This window comes from Marmota marmota, unplaced genomic scaffold, assembly GCF_001458135.2.
Source record: "Marmota marmota marmota unplaced genomic scaffold, marMar, whole genome shotgun sequence".
Classification (NCBI taxonomy): domain Eukaryota; kingdom Metazoa; phylum Chordata; class Mammalia; order Rodentia; family Sciuridae; genus Marmota; species Marmota marmota.
The window spans coordinates 1,676,610-1,696,856 of NW_026000171.1; the positions used below are offsets into that span (position 1 = coordinate 1,676,610).

General features: G+C 43.3%; 2 protein-coding genes across 4 annotated transcripts in view; one reads left to right on the top strand and one right to left on the bottom strand.

Annotated features, from left to right (window-relative positions):
* Lpcat3 (lysophosphatidylcholine acyltransferase 3) overlaps positions 1-18,802 on the top strand; it is a 48,875-nt gene extending 30,073 nt beyond the window's left edge. For 2 of the 3 annotated variants that reach the window (XM_015500655.2, XM_015500656.2), the window contains 12 exons: positions 6,068-6,175; positions 7,631-7,737; positions 8,274-8,367; positions 8,535-8,572; positions 9,000-9,178; positions 9,991-10,099; positions 10,873-10,959; positions 11,055-11,221; positions 11,790-11,937; positions 12,016-12,174; positions 12,267-12,395; positions 12,631-13,030. In XM_015500655.2, the coding sequence (XP_015356141.1) occupies positions 6,068-6,175; positions 7,631-7,737; positions 8,274-8,367; positions 8,535-8,572; positions 9,000-9,178; positions 9,991-10,099; positions 10,873-10,959; positions 11,055-11,221; positions 11,790-11,937; positions 12,016-12,174; positions 12,267-12,383 (1,313 nt within the window). In that variant the 3' untranslated portion in view covers positions 12,384-12,395; positions 12,631-13,030. Of the gene's footprint in view, positions 1-6,067; positions 6,176-7,630; positions 7,738-8,273; positions 8,368-8,534; positions 8,573-8,999; positions 9,179-9,990; positions 10,100-10,872; positions 10,960-11,054; positions 11,222-11,789; positions 11,938-12,015; positions 12,175-12,266; positions 12,396-12,630; positions 13,031-18,738 lie in introns of those variants that run through there. The other variant, XM_048787579.1, reaches the window with a different exon arrangement.
* Emg1 (EMG1 N1-specific pseudouridine methyltransferase) lies at positions 13,245-20,244 on the bottom strand. Its single transcript, XM_015500659.2, has 6 exons — positions 20,018-20,244; positions 14,954-15,055; positions 14,701-14,842; positions 14,105-14,163; positions 13,879-14,028; positions 13,245-13,508 (listed from the first exon to the last, which is right to left on the bottom strand). Exons 1-6 carry the CDS (start codon positions 20,183-20,185, stop codon positions 13,395-13,397), a joined length of 735 nt encoding a protein of 244 aa, XP_015356145.1. The 5' UTR covers positions 20,186-20,244; the 3' UTR covers positions 13,245-13,394.
* Positions 20,245-20,247: the final 3 nt, after the last annotated feature.

Below are 20,247 nucleotides of genomic sequence, written 5' to 3' on the forward strand. Positions count from 1 at the left end.
TTTGATCCTCAGCACCACATAAAAAATAAATGAGTAAGGAAAGATATTTAAAAAAAAAAAAAAGGACAGGAATTTTTTACAACTCAGGAATCATCATATGGAAGAGATGCACAGGGCAACAGGAGGGGGGAAGGGGCACAGAACTTGCTTGTCCTCTCTGGGAAATCTTTCTACCAGCACCTCCATGTCTTCACCAACCTGGAACTTGTGGCACTTTTTAAAAGTACAGGTCCTTTTCCGCTCAAACCTCCTGAGTCAGATTCTGATGAGTAGGTGGGTGAGTGAGGAGGCGCTTTGGTGGCTTTTTTATGATTCTATAGGTGACTATAGCCACTATATAAAGCACTGGTTCCCACAAAAATGCATTAAGACTCAGAAACAGCTTGCAGGACACCACCCTCCCTAAAAACAGCAGGCGCCAGGCGCTCAAGCCTGCTAAGCAGAGTGGCAGCCAAGAGCAAGCAAGCTTTGGTATTTATACACTCAGGGGACCCAGGATATCACAGCAATTCATTTGTGTTCCTTCCTTCTCCTTTGCAGCGTCCTTCCAGGCTTTGCCCTTCTGTTAGCGTCTTAATCTTGGTAACCTGGCCTGCTGCATTTATTGTATCGTCCTCCCAGTTCATCCATCTTATTATCATGTGTTTGCTGGTGTGCCTCTATGGGTCAGAACAAACAGGATCTCTTTTTTTTTCCCCCTATTGGGGATTGAACTCAGGGGTGCCTAATCACTGAACCACATCCCCAGCCCCCAGCCCTTTTTATTTTTGAGACAGTGAGATAGGGGTCTTGCTAAGTTGCTGAGGCTAGCTTTGAACTTGCAGTTCTCCTGCCTCAGCCTCCTGAGTCACTAAGATTACAGGTATGCACCACAACACCTGGCCAAACAAGGTCTTTGAGTGGCCAGAACTGATGTTACCAGGCCCATTTATAAGTCTACTGCGGAAAGCACTTAAGGCCCTGGCTCTTGTCTTACATCTCTTTTTTTAATCCAGTTAAACAAAGTTTCTAAGGCCTGCAGTAAATTAGAAACAGGAGAAGGATCAGCACACACCTATAATCCCAGTGGCTTAGGATGCTGAGCCAGGAGGACTGCAGATTCAAAGCCAGCCTCAGCAATTTAGTGAGGCCCTAAGCAATTTCAACCCTATCTCACAATAAAATGTAAAAAGGGTTGGGGATGTGGCTCAGTTGTTAAGCATCCCTGGGTTCAATTCACAGTACCAAAAAAAGAAAGAAAGAAAGGAAAAGGAGGGGCAGAGGAAGTAGCTCAGTGGTAGAAGCACTTGCCTGGCATACAAGGCCCTGGGTTCAATTCCCAGCAACAAAAAAAGGGAACTATTCTTGCAGACTCACTGAAAGTTCAAGAAGTGACTTATTGAACCCACAATAGCAAGGAAAGGGGCAGAAAAGCTGTAAGAAATGAATGCATGAACTCAGAATCCAGGATGGTGAGAATTAGAGTAAACAGATTCCTACAACCTCAAAGGTTAAAAAGCCATGGTGACTCTACTTGGGAATAGAAATGACCCAGATCTACAAGAAAATGTTAAATCATATTCAGCTCAACGGGACAGAGTAACATGATTGCATCTTTTAGTTTTCAAGCATTCCATGTAATTAGAGATTTTAGTGGCCGAGTATGATGGTGCATACCTATAATCCCAACTACTCAGGAGGCTGAGGCCAGAGAATCAAAAGTTTGAGGCCAGCAAGGCACAGTGGTGCCCACCTATAATTCCAGCAGCTTGGGAAATTGAGACAGGAGGATTGCAAGGCCAAAGCCAGCCCCAGCAACTTAGCAAAGCCCTAAGCAACTCAGTGAGACCCTGTCTCTAAATAAAATAGAAAATAGGGCTGGGGATGTGGCTCAGTGGTTGAGTGCCCCAGGGTTCTATCCCTAGTACCAAAAAAAAAGGAAAAATTTTTGAGGCTAGTCTGGACAAATTAGGGAGACCTTATCTCAAAATAAAAATAAAAATTAAAAAAGCTGGGGGGTGTATTCAGTAGTAGAGTAATGTCTGGGTTCCATCCCTAGTATTGCAAAAAAACAAAAATGTATAATACATATAATGTACAAAATATGTGTTGAATATTGATGTTACTGAAAAGGCTTTTAGTCAATAGCAGGCTGCTAGTAGTTAAGTTTTGAGAAGAGTCAAAAATTATATGCAGGGGATAGGGATGTGGCCTAGTGTCTATCATCCTTAAGGTCCTAGCACTGGAAAGAAAAAAAGGCTTATGCACATTTTCTTCTGGGAGGTGGGGTGTTGAGTCCCCCAATCCCCCCAATGTTCAAGGGCCTACTATATTTGTATGAAGCTATAAACTTGATAAAGGACCTAGCCTATTATGGGAGCAGAAGAGAACACCAGTAAATTCTGGCACCAAGATCAAATGGTAATATACTGTTATGTGGGGGCTGAGGTTATGGCTCAGTGGTAAAGTGCTCACCTAGCATGCACGAGGCACTGGGTTTGATCCTCAGCATCACATAAATGTAAAATAAAGGTATTTTGTCCACCTAAAACTAAAAAATATTTTAAAAATATATACTGTTATGTGAAAAAAATATGTGTACAAGCTCATAAGTTTTAAAAAAGTACAGTGGAAAAAGATTAGGGCTGGGGTTGTGGCTCAGTGGTAGAGTGCTTGCCTCACATGTGTGAAGCACTGGGTTCAATTCTTAGCACCGCATATAAATAAATGAATAAAGTAAAGGTCTGTCAACACTAAAAAATATTTTTAAAACAAGACTAAAAGGATATAAGCCAAAATATAACATTATTATCCATTTACTTAACTGTTTACACATAAATGAGCACTTTCTTTCTGTATGACACTTCTAAACACTGCAGAGTTAACCAAACTCAAAACAAACTGTATTGCTGTTGATAAACAAACTGCAGTTTATAATTTAAAAGCAAGAATTGCAGCAATTGTGAACCACAACCAACTCAAGAATACTAATTATGCAGTGACAGGAAAGGTAAGGTGTCCTTCCAGAAAACAGTAGGGAGATTCTGGTTCTTCAAAATGCACTAGAGCAGTAGGAATGTTGGCAAGCATGTCAGCCAGACTTTTTCATAGAACATTGAAGGTGAATCTGCAGTAAAACCACAAGATACACTTTATTTTAGTTTAAGAATCCCAAATGTATCGATGCTTTTTAATTTAGTAAGCAACCTCTGGCCCTGAATAATCAGTACATGGCCCATCAGGAGATGCCCTGTAGTTTGCACGTGGCCCTTGAACTGTACTATGAATCACAGCTTTCAAAGACATTTTTCTAGTATACCTAAGCAGAGTTATAACTTGGTTGGTGCCCAGATTGTAGAATGTGAGGAACATCTGTCTACAGGTGCTATCCCAGATTGTAGCCCAGTATCAATTTATGTTTACCCTCTTGATAATCTGATAACATGCTAACAGGACAGATCACAAAGTGTAAAATAATATTTCTAGGGCATAGGTGAGCATTGATTCCTTGTATCTCTTTTTTTTTTTTTTTTTTTAGTGGTTAGGTAGACACATTGCCCTTCATTTTATTTTTTTTATGTGGTACTGAGGATCAAACCCAGGGCCTTGCACACGCTAGGCGAGCACTCCACCGCTAAGCCACAACCCCAGTCCCCATGCCTGGCCTTTATATCATTCATATCATTGAAAATTGAATAAAGAGCTAGGTGCAGTGGCACACACCTATAATCTCAGCTACTTGGGAGGCTGAAGCAAAAAAATTCCAAGTTTAAGGCCATCTTGGGCAATTTAGTGAGACCCTATCTCAAAATAAAATTTTTAAAGTCTGGGGATTGGGACTGTGCCGGGGTTAATCCCTTCCCCCACCAAACAGCAGGAGTCACCTCCAGGAAAACTGGAGCTGCTACTGGAGGAATCTTTGCCAGTTTCTCATAGCTCTGGAATCCTGCCTGAAAGCCTGAGGTCCTTGGCCCTCAGGGAGAATCCGAAGATGTAGGCACAGAGGCCCTGACCCCTCACATCTAGGATAGTTTACATACTGCCACCAGCCAAGAGAGGCACCAACCCAGCTCCATGGAGCCCTGGATGGAGCTCCTGAGTCCATTTGAGGATATGCCTGGTACAGAGATGAGTCAGTCTGACATGGGGTAGACTGGTGGGGATTCTCAGGTGTCATCAAGTCTCTGCAGTCAGCAAAGTTGCCCTGATAGAGAACTCAAGGGAGTTGAGTCCTCCAAGCAGACGAGAGGCCCCTTCATCCCTGAATGCTGTTTCTGATGAGGGTCCACCTGGCTCTGAACCCCCTAGGAGATGGCCACCTGATCCCCATGATGGGGACACCAAGGAACTGCCCCTGGAGCAGCCTCTACCATGTAGCCCCATAGGCACAGAACAATTGCAGCACATGGACTGAGGGTCAGAGCTTGGCCTCTAGCCATCCCATCAACCTGGCCCTGCAATCTAGTTTGGCTCTCGTGACAAGGACTCAGACCAACACATAGTGGTAGGAGACAGTTTAAAATCAGAGAAGGAACTAACAGCATCAGTCACTGGGGCCATTCTGATATCCCAAAATCGGGAGCTTCTCCCCAGTGCTTCTGCCTCAGCTGAACCACAATCCCAGAGCCTGGGTTCTGGACACTGTGGCCATTTCTTAGGCTAGCACCTATATTCTCATGTCTTCTATGGCAGCCTCGTGCCTCCCAGTTCCCAGGTCTCTGGAGGGGGCCATGGACTCTAAATTACATCCCAAAAAGGAGGCTTCCGCTCTGGGACACCCTTATAGAACCCCAGCCCTTCCCTCAAGTACTGCTCTCTGGAGTAGCAAGCACTCAAGGGGCCAGATTCTGGATTTCAACACTGCAAGTAACAGAACTGGAGAAGTTGATGGCTTCTTTTCCTCTACTCTCCAGCTTTCTGCCCCAACCCTTTACCTGACCCACCTTTGCTTCAGGTATGCCAGGATCTGCCATCCCCTTCAGATTTTTACTCTGCTCCTCTGTAGCCTGGTGGCCAAAGTGGCTTCCTCAGGGGCCCCTGCATAGCAGATGCTTTTACCTATTATAGATTCATAGCTGCTTGTGGTGAATTTTGGCCCCCTGCCACCAGCACCATCTCCTGCCCCATCTCTACCCCCTTTCCCTGTTACTTCTGGGCACTATTCTGCAACCTCCCAGCCTGGCTGTGTGGCCTCCACCTGCTAGACCCTTCCCCACTAGCTTGGGGCAAGCAGAGCTGCACCCAGTAGAACTAAAGCCTTTCCAGAATTACTAGAAGCTAAGCAGCAGCCTTGGAGGATCTGGGTTGTCTTGCACTTCCCCACCTGGAAGGTCCTTATCTGGTCTCAATTCCTATCTCAAGGCCATCCCTTCCACCTATAGTGGAGTATTCCACACCCAGCACTTTGACCTTTACCCTCAAGCCTCGGTACTGGATGTCAAAACCTTGGGAACGGACAGGGCCACCTTCCTTAGAAGGGCCTTCCAGAAGAGCAGAAGAGCCTTGGTCCCAAAGGGACAAGGATCCTGAATTGCCTCCACCCTGTTGAGGGAGTTCCCCTTCCCCCCACGCCACCCTCTGGGGCTTGTAAATACATTATAAAATATAAAGGGGACGGGTATGGATTGTAGGGCTGGAGCCTCACTCCCCCTCCTCCCCTTCTTCTGGTCCCCTATTCCTGGTGCTATTTGTTTAAAAAGAATATTAAAAGATAAATAAAAAGTGCTAGAGCACTTGCTTGTCATGTGCAAAGCTCTGGGTTTGATCCAAGCACACATATACAAAAAAAAAAAAAAAAAGAATTTCAATGAAGAGAAAATTCCCAGCAATAATAATAGGTTATAAATAAAACCTAATCCTAGGATCCAAATCTGTATTACCTCGATAAAAAAATCAGTATGTTTACTTCTAAATTTTATTTACAAAACAACTTTGGAATCATTAAGGTACTGTTATCCTCCTCTCTGTTGAATCCATATAATATATGTGGGGTTTTGTTTTTGTTCTTGTTTTCTCTGTTCTGGACTGAGCTTCAAGCTGATAAATGGCACCACGCATGAGTAACCTTGTTATCTTTCTCCCCATCTAGGGTACCCCTTGGCTTTGTTTTATCGACATTACCTTTTCTTCAAGGACAGCTACCTCATTCATCTCTTCCATGCCTTTACAGGCCTCTCAATTGCTTATTTTAACTTTGGTAAGTAAACCAAGTTAGCAGTGACCCTGTGATTAGAAGGATGCTGGGAAGGAACAGACTTGAACAAAATTTCCTTGAGAGAATTTGATGGTTTGGGAAGTTTTAATTAATGCTCTGCTTGCAAAGAGAGGGTTATATGGAAAGAGCTCAGCTTAACTTTTCCTTTTTTCCCCTTTTTATGTACATTCCTCTGTCAGGTAAAAACATCTTGAAAAATAATGTGTTGGGGCTGAGGTTGTGGCTCAGTGGAGTAGAATGCTTGCCTAGCATGCTTGAGGCACTGAGTTCAATCCTCAGCACCACATAAATGTAAAATAAAGATATGTGTCCACTTAAAACTAAAAAATAAATATTAAAAAAAAGAAAAAGAATGTGTTAGGCAAAGCAATTAAAAATTATACATGTATGAAAATGTCACATGGTATCCCAGAAGCATGTAAAATATTTACATTTTTCTATATCGATTTAAAAAATAAATTCAGAGACAGGTTTGGAACACACCTGTAATTCCAGATACTTGGGAGGCTGAGGCAGGAAGATAGCAAGTTGGAAGCTAGCCTCAGCAATTTAACAAAACCATAAGCAACTTAGTGAGACCCCATCTCAAAATAAAAAAGATAAAAAGGGCTGGCAATATTTCTTAGTGCCAGAGCTCCCCTGGGTTCAATCCCTAGTACCACAAAAAATAAATATATAAATTTAGGGCTAGGAATGTACCTCAGCAGTAGAGCACTTGCTTAGCATGCACAAGTTCCTGGTTCATTCTCCGGCACTGTGGAAATAAATTTAAATAATAAGTACAAGCATTTTGATGGTAGCTTGCCTGACCCTATCAACAGAGAAGTATCAGTTTCTCTGCTATGGCTATAACTGAGTGACAGATCCAAGCATACCCCCTCAGAATGATCCCTCCATTCAAACATACAGAAATACCATAAACACCTTGATAATCCCAATGTTTACACAACTCATTTTCATCCCCTTCCACCAAAACCACAGATTATTCTTTTTTTTTTTTTTTTTCTTTTTTTAGAGAGAGAGAGAATTTTAATTTTAATATTTATTTTTTAGTTATCGGCGGACACAACATCTTTGTTTGTATGTGATGCTGAGGATCGAACCCGGGCCGCACGCATGCCATGCGAGCGCGCTACCGCTTGAGCCACATCCCCAGCCCCAAGATTATTCTTTAAAAAAAAAAAAAAATTCAGCCCTGGGGATATAGCTCAGTGGCGGAGCACTTGCCTAGCATATGTGAGGCACTGGGCTTGATCCTGAGCACCACATAAAGATGAAACAAAACAAAGGCATGCTGTCCATCCACAACTACAAAAAAAAATAATAATAATATTCCTAATACCACAGTGTTTTCTTTTGATATCTTTTTGTGGTTGAAAATCCTCAGAAGAGTTTAAATATAAAAAACCAAGCTAAAATTCTGTTCTCTGCATCTAGGATACCAGTTCTACCACTCCTTGCTATGTGTTATACTTCAGTTCCTCATCCTTCGACTTATGGGCCGCACCAGGACTGCTGTCCTCACTACCTTTTGCTTGCAAATGGTAAGCATCTTTCTCTTAGCATCTCAGGTCACAACTGAGGCAGAAGGGAGGTAGGAGACTATGGTGTAGAAAAGGCAGTGGATTAAGAGATCTCATTTCCAACCCCTCCTTCCAATACTCAGCAGTCTGACTTTTGGTCATGCTATGACTGGGCCCAGGTGTTTCATATGCAGATCATAATGCTAACTCCTGCCGTGCCTCAAAGAAGGTGCACCAGCTAATCCTTTGCACAAAACTATGGAATTGAATTTCATTGGTTCTCATCAGGATTAGCCTAGCAGTCTATGAGGGAAGTTTTCTAAAGGCAAGGAAGAACACCAATTTAGAATGAGCTAAGGAAGCCAAGCATCTCAGTTCTTGTCTCAGTTTAGCCCTTATTTTGCTAATAATCCTTGAGCACATCTCTTCCCATTATAGGCTCAGTGTCTCCATTTGTAAAAAACTACTTAAAGCTTCTAATGAGGGATTCCAGAATGAGGAGAAAGTAAAGGAAAACATAGTAGTGATGGTAGAATAAATACTTGGTTCTCTCCTAGGCCTACCTTCTTGCTGGATATTATTACACAGCCACAGGCAACTATGACATCAAGTGGACAATGCCACATTGTGTCCTGACTTTGAAGCTGATTGGTAAGTGGTTGAGCATTGCCTTCCTCCTTCCAGCTGGGCCCTACCCACCTCAGACCAAAACCTTACTGGTACTTTCCCATTACACTCCTGGCTGCACTCAGTCCACAGGCCACATCCTCACATTGTCCTCTCCCTCTACTCTACCCACCCCTTCTCTCTCTGCTCAGGTTTGGCTGTTGACTACTTTGACGGAGGGAGAAATCAGGTAAGTACCAATTCCTCTGCAGAGAGGTTAAGCATTTAACCAGAGGGAAGGAGGAAGGCTATTGTTACCAAAAGACTGGACCCAAATACCAGGGGCAGAGCCTCTCCCTCATTCCCCAGCCTGTGTGATATCCATTTCAGATAGCTCTGAGCAAGAATCAACAACTCTAACTTGCTCAGGATCCAGCTCCTGCACAAAGTCCAGAGATCAGTGCCAACAAGGCATTTGTCAAAGCAGCAACAGCCAACAGTTGCTGAGCTACCCCACACATATTCATTTCCACATGAAGCAACTCTTTTCCATCCCCCAAGGAGAAGGCAAGCTGAAGAACCCCAGATAGTGGGGCATAGGGGTGGGGGACACTCAAACTGGCTCTTGGGGGGAGATTCGAGGCTATCCTGAACCATGCATTCTCTTCTCGGCATAGAATTCCTTGTCCTCTGAGCAACAGAAATATGCCATACGGGGTGTCCCCTCCCTGCTGGAAGTTGCTGGTTTCTCCTACTTCTATGGGGCCTTCTTGGTAGGGCCCCAGTTCTCAATGAACCACTACATGAAGCTGGTGCAGGGGCAGCTGACTGACATACCAGGGAAGATGCCAAACAGGTAACTGCCCCTCCTGGTCAAGACTTCTGTGTAGGTATCTCACCCAACAGTCACTTCTGAAATGACTTTCCTGAAGGCCAGCCCCAGCTGCATTCTCCAGCCTGTCTTAGCACACAGAGCCATGTCACACAGACCTGGACTTTCACACCAGGCACTCTACCTGCCCATTGTCCTAGTGGGCACTTTTCTACCCAGGTTACTTCTAGCCATCCATGCTGAACTTGTAGCACAGACATAAACATTCATTTTTATGCCACAGGATTTTGTCTGAACCAGTCACATTCCTGCCTTTAAAGCCTGTTTTCTCATTTAAAGGGAAAAAAGACAAAAGAGAATATTAAATACATAAAAGTATATATGAATATATATCAGAAGAAAATTTAAAAGTCACCAGAATTCCTTCACTGAGAACTTGTCTAACATGAGTTTCAGTATCAGTTCAACCAAAATAGGAAGGAACAAGTTGGAATTTGTTGGTGATTATTATTCTCTACATGAGATTGTCAGTCCCAGTGTACATTGAGAACCCTGGTAAGAACCTGAGCTCAATAGCATCCCTGAAGGGTTAAACACTACAAGACTTACCCACACTGCTCCCCCACTGCCCTTACCATCCTGTGACTTACAGGTTTGTGGGTACCATTCCTCATAACCAACCACTCGGGGGAGATCTCTTTCCCGGAAACAGTACCAACTTTGGAAGCAGAGCTCCTCGTGTCATTTTTACCCTGAAACACTCTTCTGAGTAACTGAGGGTCACAGGGTGAAGGGCTTTGACTGTGCCCTCTGTGACCCAGCTCATTCCTTTCCAGCACCGTACCTGCTCTCAAGCGCCTGAGTCTTGGTCTTGTCTACCTGGTCGGCTACACCCTGCTCAGTCCCCACATCACAGAAGACTATCTCCTCACTGAAGACTATGAAGTGAGTGGTTGTTAACACAGCAGCACTGCCACTGCCTCCCAGATAGAAAGTGGACAGGCAAGGACCCCTGTAGATAGCAAAGAAGTAGGTGATGCCATCTACAAAATGCATATTGATTTTGCTCTAGATCTGTGAGAATTGGTGTCAGTACCAGCCGGGCCAGGACATGTTCATCAGCCTTCGCTGAATGACCTTCGTGGGCACATGGCTGTGCCAGGTGCACTTTAGCACCCCTTTCCTCCCCCTAAAGGGCTCTTAGCTTGCTCTGTTATGTCCAAGTTCCTCCCTGGAGTGCAGCAGCTGCTGATCCTCCAGCCTATTTTCTTCTCTTGACTGACAGACTTGGGCCCTTCTAGGGAATTCAGAAACCAAGGGAGAGGGGAATGCTGGCTTTGTTCCTGCCCAGTTGAAAGGCTTGCAGCAGTTTCATATCCATTCTGGGTAGGTTTCTCCTTAAACTAACATGAAATGTGGATATGTAAGGTCCCTTAGTACTTATTGTTTCAGACAGTACCTTGTGAAGGCAGGCAGCCAGTAGAAGAGTTAGGGACAGAGCTGTTTTCTGGGACTCCTCAGGGAAGATGAGAGATGTTTGCTGGACTCCCCTGCCTATTCCCTCTATCCTGTTATAAAGGCAGTTAGGCCAGACTGTCCAGGCCCATCTGACAGATTTTGACAGGTATGAAGTAACCAGATACAGATTGGAAAAGGAAGAGCACTAAGGGGAACATGCCCATGTACTATCTCTAACACATGTGTTCTCTTTCCTCAAGAACCACCCTTTCTGGTTCCGCTGCATGTACATGCTGGTCTGGGGCAAGTTTGTGCTTTACAAATACGTCACCTGTTGGCTGGTCACAGTAAGTAGGAAAGATGAAAAAGGGTCATATTTAGACAAGCTGTGGGGGCTGGTAGGGCAGGAGTGGAGAGAATCTTGAGCTGTGCCTCCCCTCAGGAAGGAGTATGCATTTTGACCGGGCTGGGCTTCAATGGCTTTGAAGAAAATGGAAAAGCAAAGTGGGATGCCTGTGCTAACATGAAGGTGTGGCTCTTCGAGACAAATCCCCGCTTCACTGGCACCATCGCCTCTTTCAACATCAACACCAATGCCTGGGTAGCCCGGTAAGCAGTTGGAGAAGAGCCCTAGACCTGAACTCCTTCCTTCTGCTGCTTTCCCGCACTGGAAGGCAGAGATATATGATGCCTCCTCTGTCCATCTTTCCCACTTGGGTAGACTGTCCATTTTTTTCTTTTTTTAGTTGTAGATGGACATCATGCCTTTATTTTATTTGCTTCATCTCCCTAAAAACATTCCATAAAAGGGACTCAAGCCCTAGCTTAATCCCAGTTCTGCCACTGTATTTGTTACCCATTGCCCTGTTTATTTCTTCAATTGTCCTCACTAGAGTGTAGCAGTTTGAGATTGATCTCTTTTCCCACTGCCCTTTCACTGTCAAGCACTTAGTAGGCATTCATTCAGTTGTTAACCTGGAGTCTTGTTTTCTGACTCTAAACAGCCATCACCTTCCATCTCTAAAGATATCCAGTTAGCACTGTCTCCCGCACCTCAACCCCCTATGGCCACAAGTGGGAGTCAAGTTACTCATCAGGGAACCAAGAACCCAGAAGCAGGATGGTGGGAATGAGAATAGTTCGTCTAAGGCTCATCCTTGCCCACCCTTTTCTCTAGTTACTTCTTCAAACGGCTCAAGTTCCTTGGAAATAAAGAATTATCCCAGGGTCTCTCATTGCTGTTCTTGGCCCTCTGGCATGGCCTACACTCAGGATACCTGGTCTGCTTCCAGATGGAATTCCTCATTGTTATTGTGGAAAAGAAGGTGGGCCTCAAGGGTGCTGGGTAGAAAGGGGATTCAGAAGGAGACAAGACACTGATGACTACTCTCCTTCCTCCTCAGGCTGCCAACCTAATTCGAGACAGCCCAGCCCTGAGCAACCTAGCTTCTATTACTATCCTGCAGCCCTTCTTCTACTTGGTGCAACAGACAATCCACTGGCTCTTCTTGGGTTATTCAATGACTGCCTTTTGCCTCTTCACATGGGACAAGTGGTTTAAGGTAATTAAGGCCCACCTAAATGGTTACCAGGAGACTCACTAAAACCTCTCACACCTCAAGACACCGCATGCTTCATCTCTCTCTTCCCACAGGTATATAAATCCATCTATTTTCTTGGTCATGTCTTCTTCCTGAGCCTACTATTCATATTGCCTTATATTCACAAATCAATGGTGCCAAGGAAAGAGAAGTTAAAGAAAATGGAATAATCTATTTCCCTGGTAAGTAAATATTCTACACCTAACATAAAACTGCCAGGTTGTAGACTGGAGCCACAGACTAGGGGGAAAGCTGGTATTGGAAATTTGGGGTGGATTTCAATGTAGTCTGGCGCAGAGGGACACAGTATGGGGTATTGATACTCTAACTAAGGAATGTAGGTGGAAGCTGCAGGACCCAGACCAGGACCTGGACATGCCACTCTGACCAGCCTTCCATTCACATCTTGCCTTGCAGGTGGCCTAGAGCAGGACTGGTGCAGAAACTACTTGTCTCCCTTTTCATAGCACTCCCTCACCCAAGAGCACAGTGAACAGAAAAGCCAGGGAGCTGGAAGCCATGCCACTCCCAGCTGTGCCTCTGCTGCCCGCCAAGTCTTCAATGGGCCAAAGGGGAAGTTCTTGTGGGAGGAGCAGAGGGGATGCACCCCCCTCAGGCTCCCCCATGCACGTTGCCTTATCTCTCCTCTCTAGCCAGGAATCTGTTGTGTTCTTCTGCCAATTTACTATGATTGTATATGTGCTGCTACGCCCACCCCCCCCATGGGGGGGAGGGAGGGCACAAGGCCCCACCTGCTCCACTTTTTCTATCTTGGAACTGTACCAGATAAAATCACTTCTGTTTGTTCAGTTTTTCACTGCTAGCATTCCTGACTGCTTTCTTTCAAACACACAATTCTCTGTACTTGCCATGGCTGAAGTCATCAGGTTCTTTCCCTTAACAGTACAGGAATCTGGGAAAACAGGAACTAAAGCCTGCCTTTAAAGCCTTCAACCAACCAAATCTACAAACTCCGTGTATCCCTGAAGTCTAAGAGGAACAAACAGTTCATCCAAGTAGATATAACAAGATTTGCAAAAAACAGTATTTATAGGATAAAGAAGAGCAAATATACAGCAATGTTTTCCCCAAACTCCACAGTCTTCAGTGCAGCAGCAGTCAACAGAGTCGAGGGGTACAACGCCAATAGTCCTTTGTTTCAGAACTAGGTTCTGCTACTGTCAAATAACCCCCCATACTTCTTCAAAGGCTGTGGTAAGTTTAGCACAGGTGAGGGCAGCAGAAAGAGGGTAGTTGCTCATGGACACCATCTTCTCTGTATATTCCACATTGACCTTAGGAGAGAAGAATCTGGTCAATAGTCACTCCATAGCAAGTTCGGCCCTTCTTCAGGGCAGGAAAAATGGCTCAGCTAATATTTCACCAGTGTGTTTAATATCAGACTTCTAAAAAGAACGAAGAAGATGCTAGCTTTGTCTGTTACAAATATGCCAGCAATCCTCAAAGGATACACTGAGGCAGGAATTGGAACCACCATTTGTCTTCTAGATGTGTTGCTACCCTCTATTTCTCATTTTATAAGAACAAGGATTGTCAAGGCTGGGGAACTGGCATGGGCAGAACACTTGCTAAGTGCTTGCTCTTGGAATTCTGTACTGAGCTTCCAACTCTATGAAGAATCTAAGGGTTAAGCCCAGACCTTACCTTGCCATGGGCAAAGGCCCCCACCACAAAAACAATAGGGTCACTCCTAGGCACCAGTTGTCGCACATCACTGATGACTGGAACAGAAAATGAAGTGCCAATTTTCATACAACCAACTGGGAAGTGATCTGACACTGGATTCTTAATTACCTAAAGAAAAACAGAAAAATCAGCCCCAATAACAGTCCCAGAACCCCACCTCCAAACAGTAGGTTTAAGACCTCACCTTCAAAAGCTTCTGGGGACCATCAGCTGCTCGTACACTGAGCTTGTGTAAAAGCTGAACTAGAAGAGGAGAAAGTTCAGAGTTAGGTTTACTCCTACCAGTGACACAACCAGAAAAACCCACAGCTAAGACGAGTTCTATGTTCCCTTTATATCCCCAGACTGTACTCTTAAAATGTTACAAAAAAACGACTGTCAGGCATACAACCAGTAGGTCGTGAGAGGTTCAGATCTCCCTTTTTTGCTCAGCCAGGAACCTACTACAAAAAATAGGAAAGTAGGGCTGGGGTTTTGGCTCAGTGGCAGAGCCAAAGTGTGTCAGGCACTGGGTTCGATCCTTAGCACCACATAAAAATTAAAAAATAAAGGTACCGTGTCCATCTACAACTCAAAAAAGAATATAAAAAGAAAAGAAAAAACAAAAAACAGGAGAGTAGAATTTCCATGAATGTGGAAAAATAACACGAGCCTGTCCTGGCATTAGTCACATCCCTCTTCCCTCACTGAATAATGCCACATTTCATTCTCCCTTTTCCTCTTCCTCCCTTCTTCACTACTGCCAACTTCATTCTGAACTTAAATCCAAAGGCTTCTCACCCATTAGGCCACAGAAGCGGTCAAAGGTTCTAGGAATTCGAGTCTGTGGGTTCACTTCAATCAGCACATTCTTCTGTGTGTGGATATAAACCTGCAGCAAGCCAGCTCTATTTAGGGGACTGTCCATCAGCATCAATAAGCTCTGAGGAAGACAGAAACCAAGGCACAGTGAAGGCTAAAGAGACACATCGTTCAGCTGCCTTACATTCAATATAAAAGTTGAAAAGGCTGTGAGCTTTATCCCTTTAGTTACCTGGTGGGTTATGTCTGGTCTCACTTCCCCAGGATCCCGTCCATTCTTCAACAACATGGACTTGTGCTTGTCGCAGTTGAGTAGCTCATATGTCTTTCCTACCTGAAGAACAGAGAACGTGATACAGCAACAGAAGCTTCTATTATTTAGCATAGTCATTCTCAAGGTGTGGTCCCTGAACCAGCATCATCATCTGAAAACTTGTTCAATAGGCAAATTCTCAGGCCTACTTAATGCCTATGAAGTCAGAAACTCTGGGGGTGGGGCCCAGCAAGTCCTTCAGGGGATCACTGTGCAGCCACATTTACATACATACCTCCCTAAATAACAGATCTTAGAAGAGAAAGGGAGGAAGGGCACAACCTATAATCTACACTAAATCTAATTGTAAAACTGCAGTTATTAGGAAGGCCACTCTAGAACCAGGTAGGAATTAGGTTATTGAAGAAGGCTGAAAGCTTATGTTTATCACAGAAGCAATACGTATGTTCTGGGGAAAACAATACATAACCTCTACCCTCAGTTTACTTAAAACAAACATGGATTAAGTGCATATGCTACAAATGTGAACAGAAGTTAATGTGGAAATCCTACTGATAGGAAGTCAAGGAACACTTTTCTAAGATGTAAAACAATTTAGAAGGGTTACTCACTCCTAGTTTTTGACTGGCATGAGTAAAGACATAAAAGAGAATTGAGAAAGGGGCTGGGGCTGTAGCTCAGTGGCAGAGCACTTGCCTAGTCTGCATGAGGCACTGGGTTTAATCCTCAGCACCACATACAAAATAAAATTTTTTTTAAAAAGGCATTCTGCCCATCTATAACTACAAAAATTAAAAAAAAAAAAAGAATCAAGAAAGAGCAGAAACATTATTTGGGGAAAAGTGAGAACAGAGGCACTGAAAGACTGGGATTCTATATGACACTGCTTATGTATCAAGCATAAAGCCAGAAGGAATTCTGGAGTAAGAGGAGCACAATGGAAATGCCTCAAATATTACTCTAATTTTATGTATATGTGAAAAAAGACCAATTAGAAGTATGATTTTTAAAAAAAGAGTTGGACTACACCTGTTGCATCTCAAATAATTGCAAGTTTATGGGAAGAGGGATGTAGATTCTGAAATCACTTGAACAGCCTAAATAACAATGGCCCAGGGGTATAGCTCAGTGGCAGAGCACTTGCTCAGCATGCACAATAAAAAACAGAAATGTCACAAAGAGTAAGCATGAAGAAAGAACAAAGAACCAAAAACTGAAGCCATGGGATACCTTGAAGAAGAACCTCTTAAACAGACTAATCCAGTTTCAATCCATTAGAATTTAACCAGCGACTTTGTTCTTTCAGTGAAACAGAATAGAAACATCAAAGTAGCTGGGTGGGTGGCGCCTGTAATCCCCACTACTATAGAAGTTGAAGCAGGAGGACAGCAAGTACAAGCCCAGCTTGGGCAACCTACGCTGTTGCAAAATAAAAACCTGGGCATATAGTTCCATGTTAGAGCACCCCTGAGTTAAATCCCTAGTACTACCAAAAAGGAGGGGGGGGGTCAAAATATTTCACATAATGATTTATGAAACTTTTGGTGTCATACAGTTCATTGTGTATACTGGCTCACAATGTAACTTTTTGGTGAGCTTGAAAAATCACTGACTAGAATAAAGAGAATGAATACCAGGTGTCTTGACTGTAAAAGGTATTGAAAGCCAGGCATGCTGACATACACCTATAATCCCAGTGACTTGTGAGTTTGGGGCAGGAAGAACACAAGTTTGAGACCAACCTGCACAATTCAGCAAGACCCTTTCTTTAAAAAAAAAACTTAAGGGCTGGGGTTATAGCTCAGCAGTAGACCACTTGCCTAGCATATGCTGGGTTCAATTCTCAGAACCACATAATAATAAATGAATAAAAATAAAAGTAGTGTATCCAACTACAATGAAAAAAATCTTTAAAAAATAAAACTTAAAAACGTGTTGGCATGTGTAGCTAAATGGTAGAACACCCACGGGTTCAAACCCCAGTACCAAAAAAAGATATTAGAGATAGGTAAAAATAAAGATGTTGAAATTCTTCTATCATTCATTCATCTCTTTCCCTGAATGTAATAAAACAACCTGCAATTCCTTGGTTTAACCTAATAACAGAAGAATGAGCAGCATCATAAAAATTCAAGATTTTTTTTTTTTTTTGTACTGGGGATTGAACCCAGGGACACTCAAATCACTAAATCCCCAGCCCCTTTTTTATGGTTTGTTTTTTCTTAATTTTGAGAAAAGTTCTCATTAAATTGCTGAGTGTAGCCTCAAACTTGTGACCTTCCTGCCTCAGTCTCCCAAATTGCTGGTATTCTAGCATGTGACACCATGATCAGCAGAAACTCAATAATTAAGTGAATAAACAGATAAAAGTAGAAATCACTTTTGCAACAAGCTGACCAAGGGAGCTTGCAATTAAAGAACAATATGTTCAATGGCCTCAAGGAATAAGAGAACTTGGTGCTTTCAAAGAACTTAAAGTAAATGAGGTTAGAATATAGAAATAAATAGAACAGCCTCAAATAAGACTGGAAGAAACAACAGGTGTCAGTACATTGAAGACAAAAGTTGACAATATAGTCTGATGAAGATTTCCACCAGCTATGAATTCTACATCACCCTTGAAGTACCACTGTTGACAACTTAGCCCAAATGCTTCTAGAGTTTGCTTTATGAATTTTAATTTGGCCATAAACTTCTCAGTAAGTAATCTGGAATAAATAATATTAACAACTTACTCCAATGCCAGACATTATTCTAAACACTTTATGTTTTTAATTCCTTTAGTCCTTCTAATCATTATTATCCCCATGGACTATATAAAGCAATTAAGTAAAATGATTTGCCTAATGCCACACAACTAGTAGCCAAAAGGATTTGAACCCAGGCAGTCTAGTGTGAGTCTGCATTCTCAAATACTGCTGACACAAACAAGCTTTTCACATTTGCGAATTACAGTTATATGGGATAGCCTGACATGACAGATGTCAAAATTAACATTCAGAGTTAATAGGCTAGGCCAGGCAAGGTAGTACAAGACTCTAATCACAGCAGCTCAGGAGGCTGAGACAGGATTGCAAGTTCAAAGCCAGTCTCAGAAATTAGTGAGGCCCTAAGCAACTGTCTCTAAGTAAAAAATAAAAAAGGGCTGGGGATGTAGCTCAATGGTTAAGCACCCCTGGATTCATCCCTGGTACCAAAAAAAAAGAATAGTTAATAGGCCAGAAAGCTAGTAGGTAATTACTGAGAAAGAAGAGCCTGTTAGGGTAGAAATATATATTACATTTGAGGTTAGCCTGGACAATTTAGGAAGACACAGTCAAAAAGGGCTGGGACATGGTCACAGTGACAACACCTATAATCTCAGTGACTCAGGGAAGCTGAGGCAGAAGGATTCCAAGTAGAAGGCCAGCCTGGGCAATAAGAAACTTTCTCAAAATTATGCGGGGTGGGGGGGTGCTAGGGATGTAGGTTGGTGGTAAAACACCCTGGGTTCAATCTGGAGAGGAAAAAAATATGAATTACAGAAGCCAGGCATGGTGGAGCACATGGGAGGCAGAGGCAGGAGAATCACAAATAGTAGCCAGCCTGGGCTACTTAGCAAGACCCAGCCTCACCAGATGCAGTGGTGCATACCTGTAATCCCAGCAATTTGGGAGGCTGAGGCAAAGAGGATCACAAATTTGTTTTTGTTTTTTTTAAAAACGGAGAGAGAGAGAATTTTAATTTTTTTTTTTTTTTTTTAGTTTTCGGCGGACACAACATCTTTGTTTGTATGTAGTGCTGAGGATCAAACCTGGGCCGCACGCATGCCTGGCGAGCANCCTAAGTCAAAGCCTTTTATTAAAGCATTTTCTTATTTTTTTTGACTTATTAATTATATCCAGTTACATTTACTGATATGCCCCTGTCTCTTATACACATCTATATGTGGATAAGAGACAGCCCCTGGATTCATCCCTGGTACCAAAAAAAAAGAATAGTTAATAGGCCAGAAAGCTAGTAGGTAATTACTGAGAAAGAAGAGCCTGTTAGGGTAGAAATATATATTACATTTGAGGTTAGCCTGGACAATTTAGGAAGACACAGTCAAAAAGGGCTGGGACATGGTCACAGTGACAACACCTATAATCTCAGTGACTCAGGGAAGCTGAGGCAGAAGGATTCCAAGTAGAAGGCCAGCCTGGGCAATAAGAAACTTTCTCAAAATTATGCGGGGTGGGGGGGTGCTAGGGATGTAGGTTGGTGGTAAAACACCCTGGGTTCAATCTGGAGAGGAAAAAAATATGAATTACAGAAGCCAGGCATGGTGGAGCACATGGGAGGCAGAGGCAGGAGAATCACAAATAGTAGCCAGCCTGGGCTACTTAGCAAGACCCAGCCTCACCAGATGCAGTGGTGCATACCTGTAATCCCAGCAATTTGGGAGGCTGAGGCAAAGAGGATCACAAATTTGTTTTTGTTTTTTTTAAAAACGGAGAGAGAGAGAATTTTAATTTTTTTTTTTTTTTTTTAGTTTTCGGCGGACACAACATCTTTGTTTGTATGTAGTGCTGAGGATCGNACTTTAAGTTTTATTCCGTTGAGAGAAATAAATAAATGATGGTAAAAAATAAATAAAAATGTATTAAATTAATTGGTCCAGGCAGTATTCGAGGTAGATAGAAACAGATGACAGCAGAAATCCTTTAACGAAATTAAAGATTAAGTCCTTAGCAATAAAAGGTTGGACAACCTAGGCTACAGTAACTACCTTTCTCCTTTGGGATGTAGGAGGCTGCGATAGACGATCTCGCCTCACTTGAGTTGATTTTATATTAGGTAATCTTGGTAAACAAATGGAATCAAGGAGGTGAGAGTCAAGAATGTGGGAGTGGGAGTCAAGAAAAGCAGAAGAAAATTGGTATTGCAACACAGAATGTGAAACCAGAGACTACCTACTAGGTGAACCATCCTTCAACTCTTTCTCCATCCTCCCTAAATCCCACGGAGACCCAGCTTATATGTCTACCTGTTCCAAACTACCTTGACGGTTTCCAGACTGGCCCCTTCCAACACCACAATGAGCCTACGACCTCCACTCTTGCTTCCTGCCCCGAGTCGAGGCCTCTTAGGAGCCACAGCATCCCAGTCCTGCTCCTGCTCGCCAAAGCGCAGCTCACGAGGTTGGAACTCATCACTGGGCGCGGCCATCTTTACAACCAGCCCGGAAGTCGTGCTAACGTCTTTAACTAGCACCTCGAGCTCGTCAGAAT

Coding starts and splice junctions, on each gene's coding strand:
- Emg1 (XM_015500659.2), bottom strand. CDS start 20,185: ATGGCCGCGCCCAGTGATGAGTTCCAACCTCGTGAGCTGCGCTTTGGC. Junction 14,843..14,953: donor GACCAGACATAACCCACCAG/GTAACTAAAGGG, acceptor TGTCTTCCTCAG/AGCTTATTGATGCTGATGGA. Junction 14,029..14,104: donor GTCCCCAGAAGCTTTTGAAG/GTGAGGTCTTAA, acceptor GTTTTTCTTTAG/GTAATTAAGAATCCAGTGTC.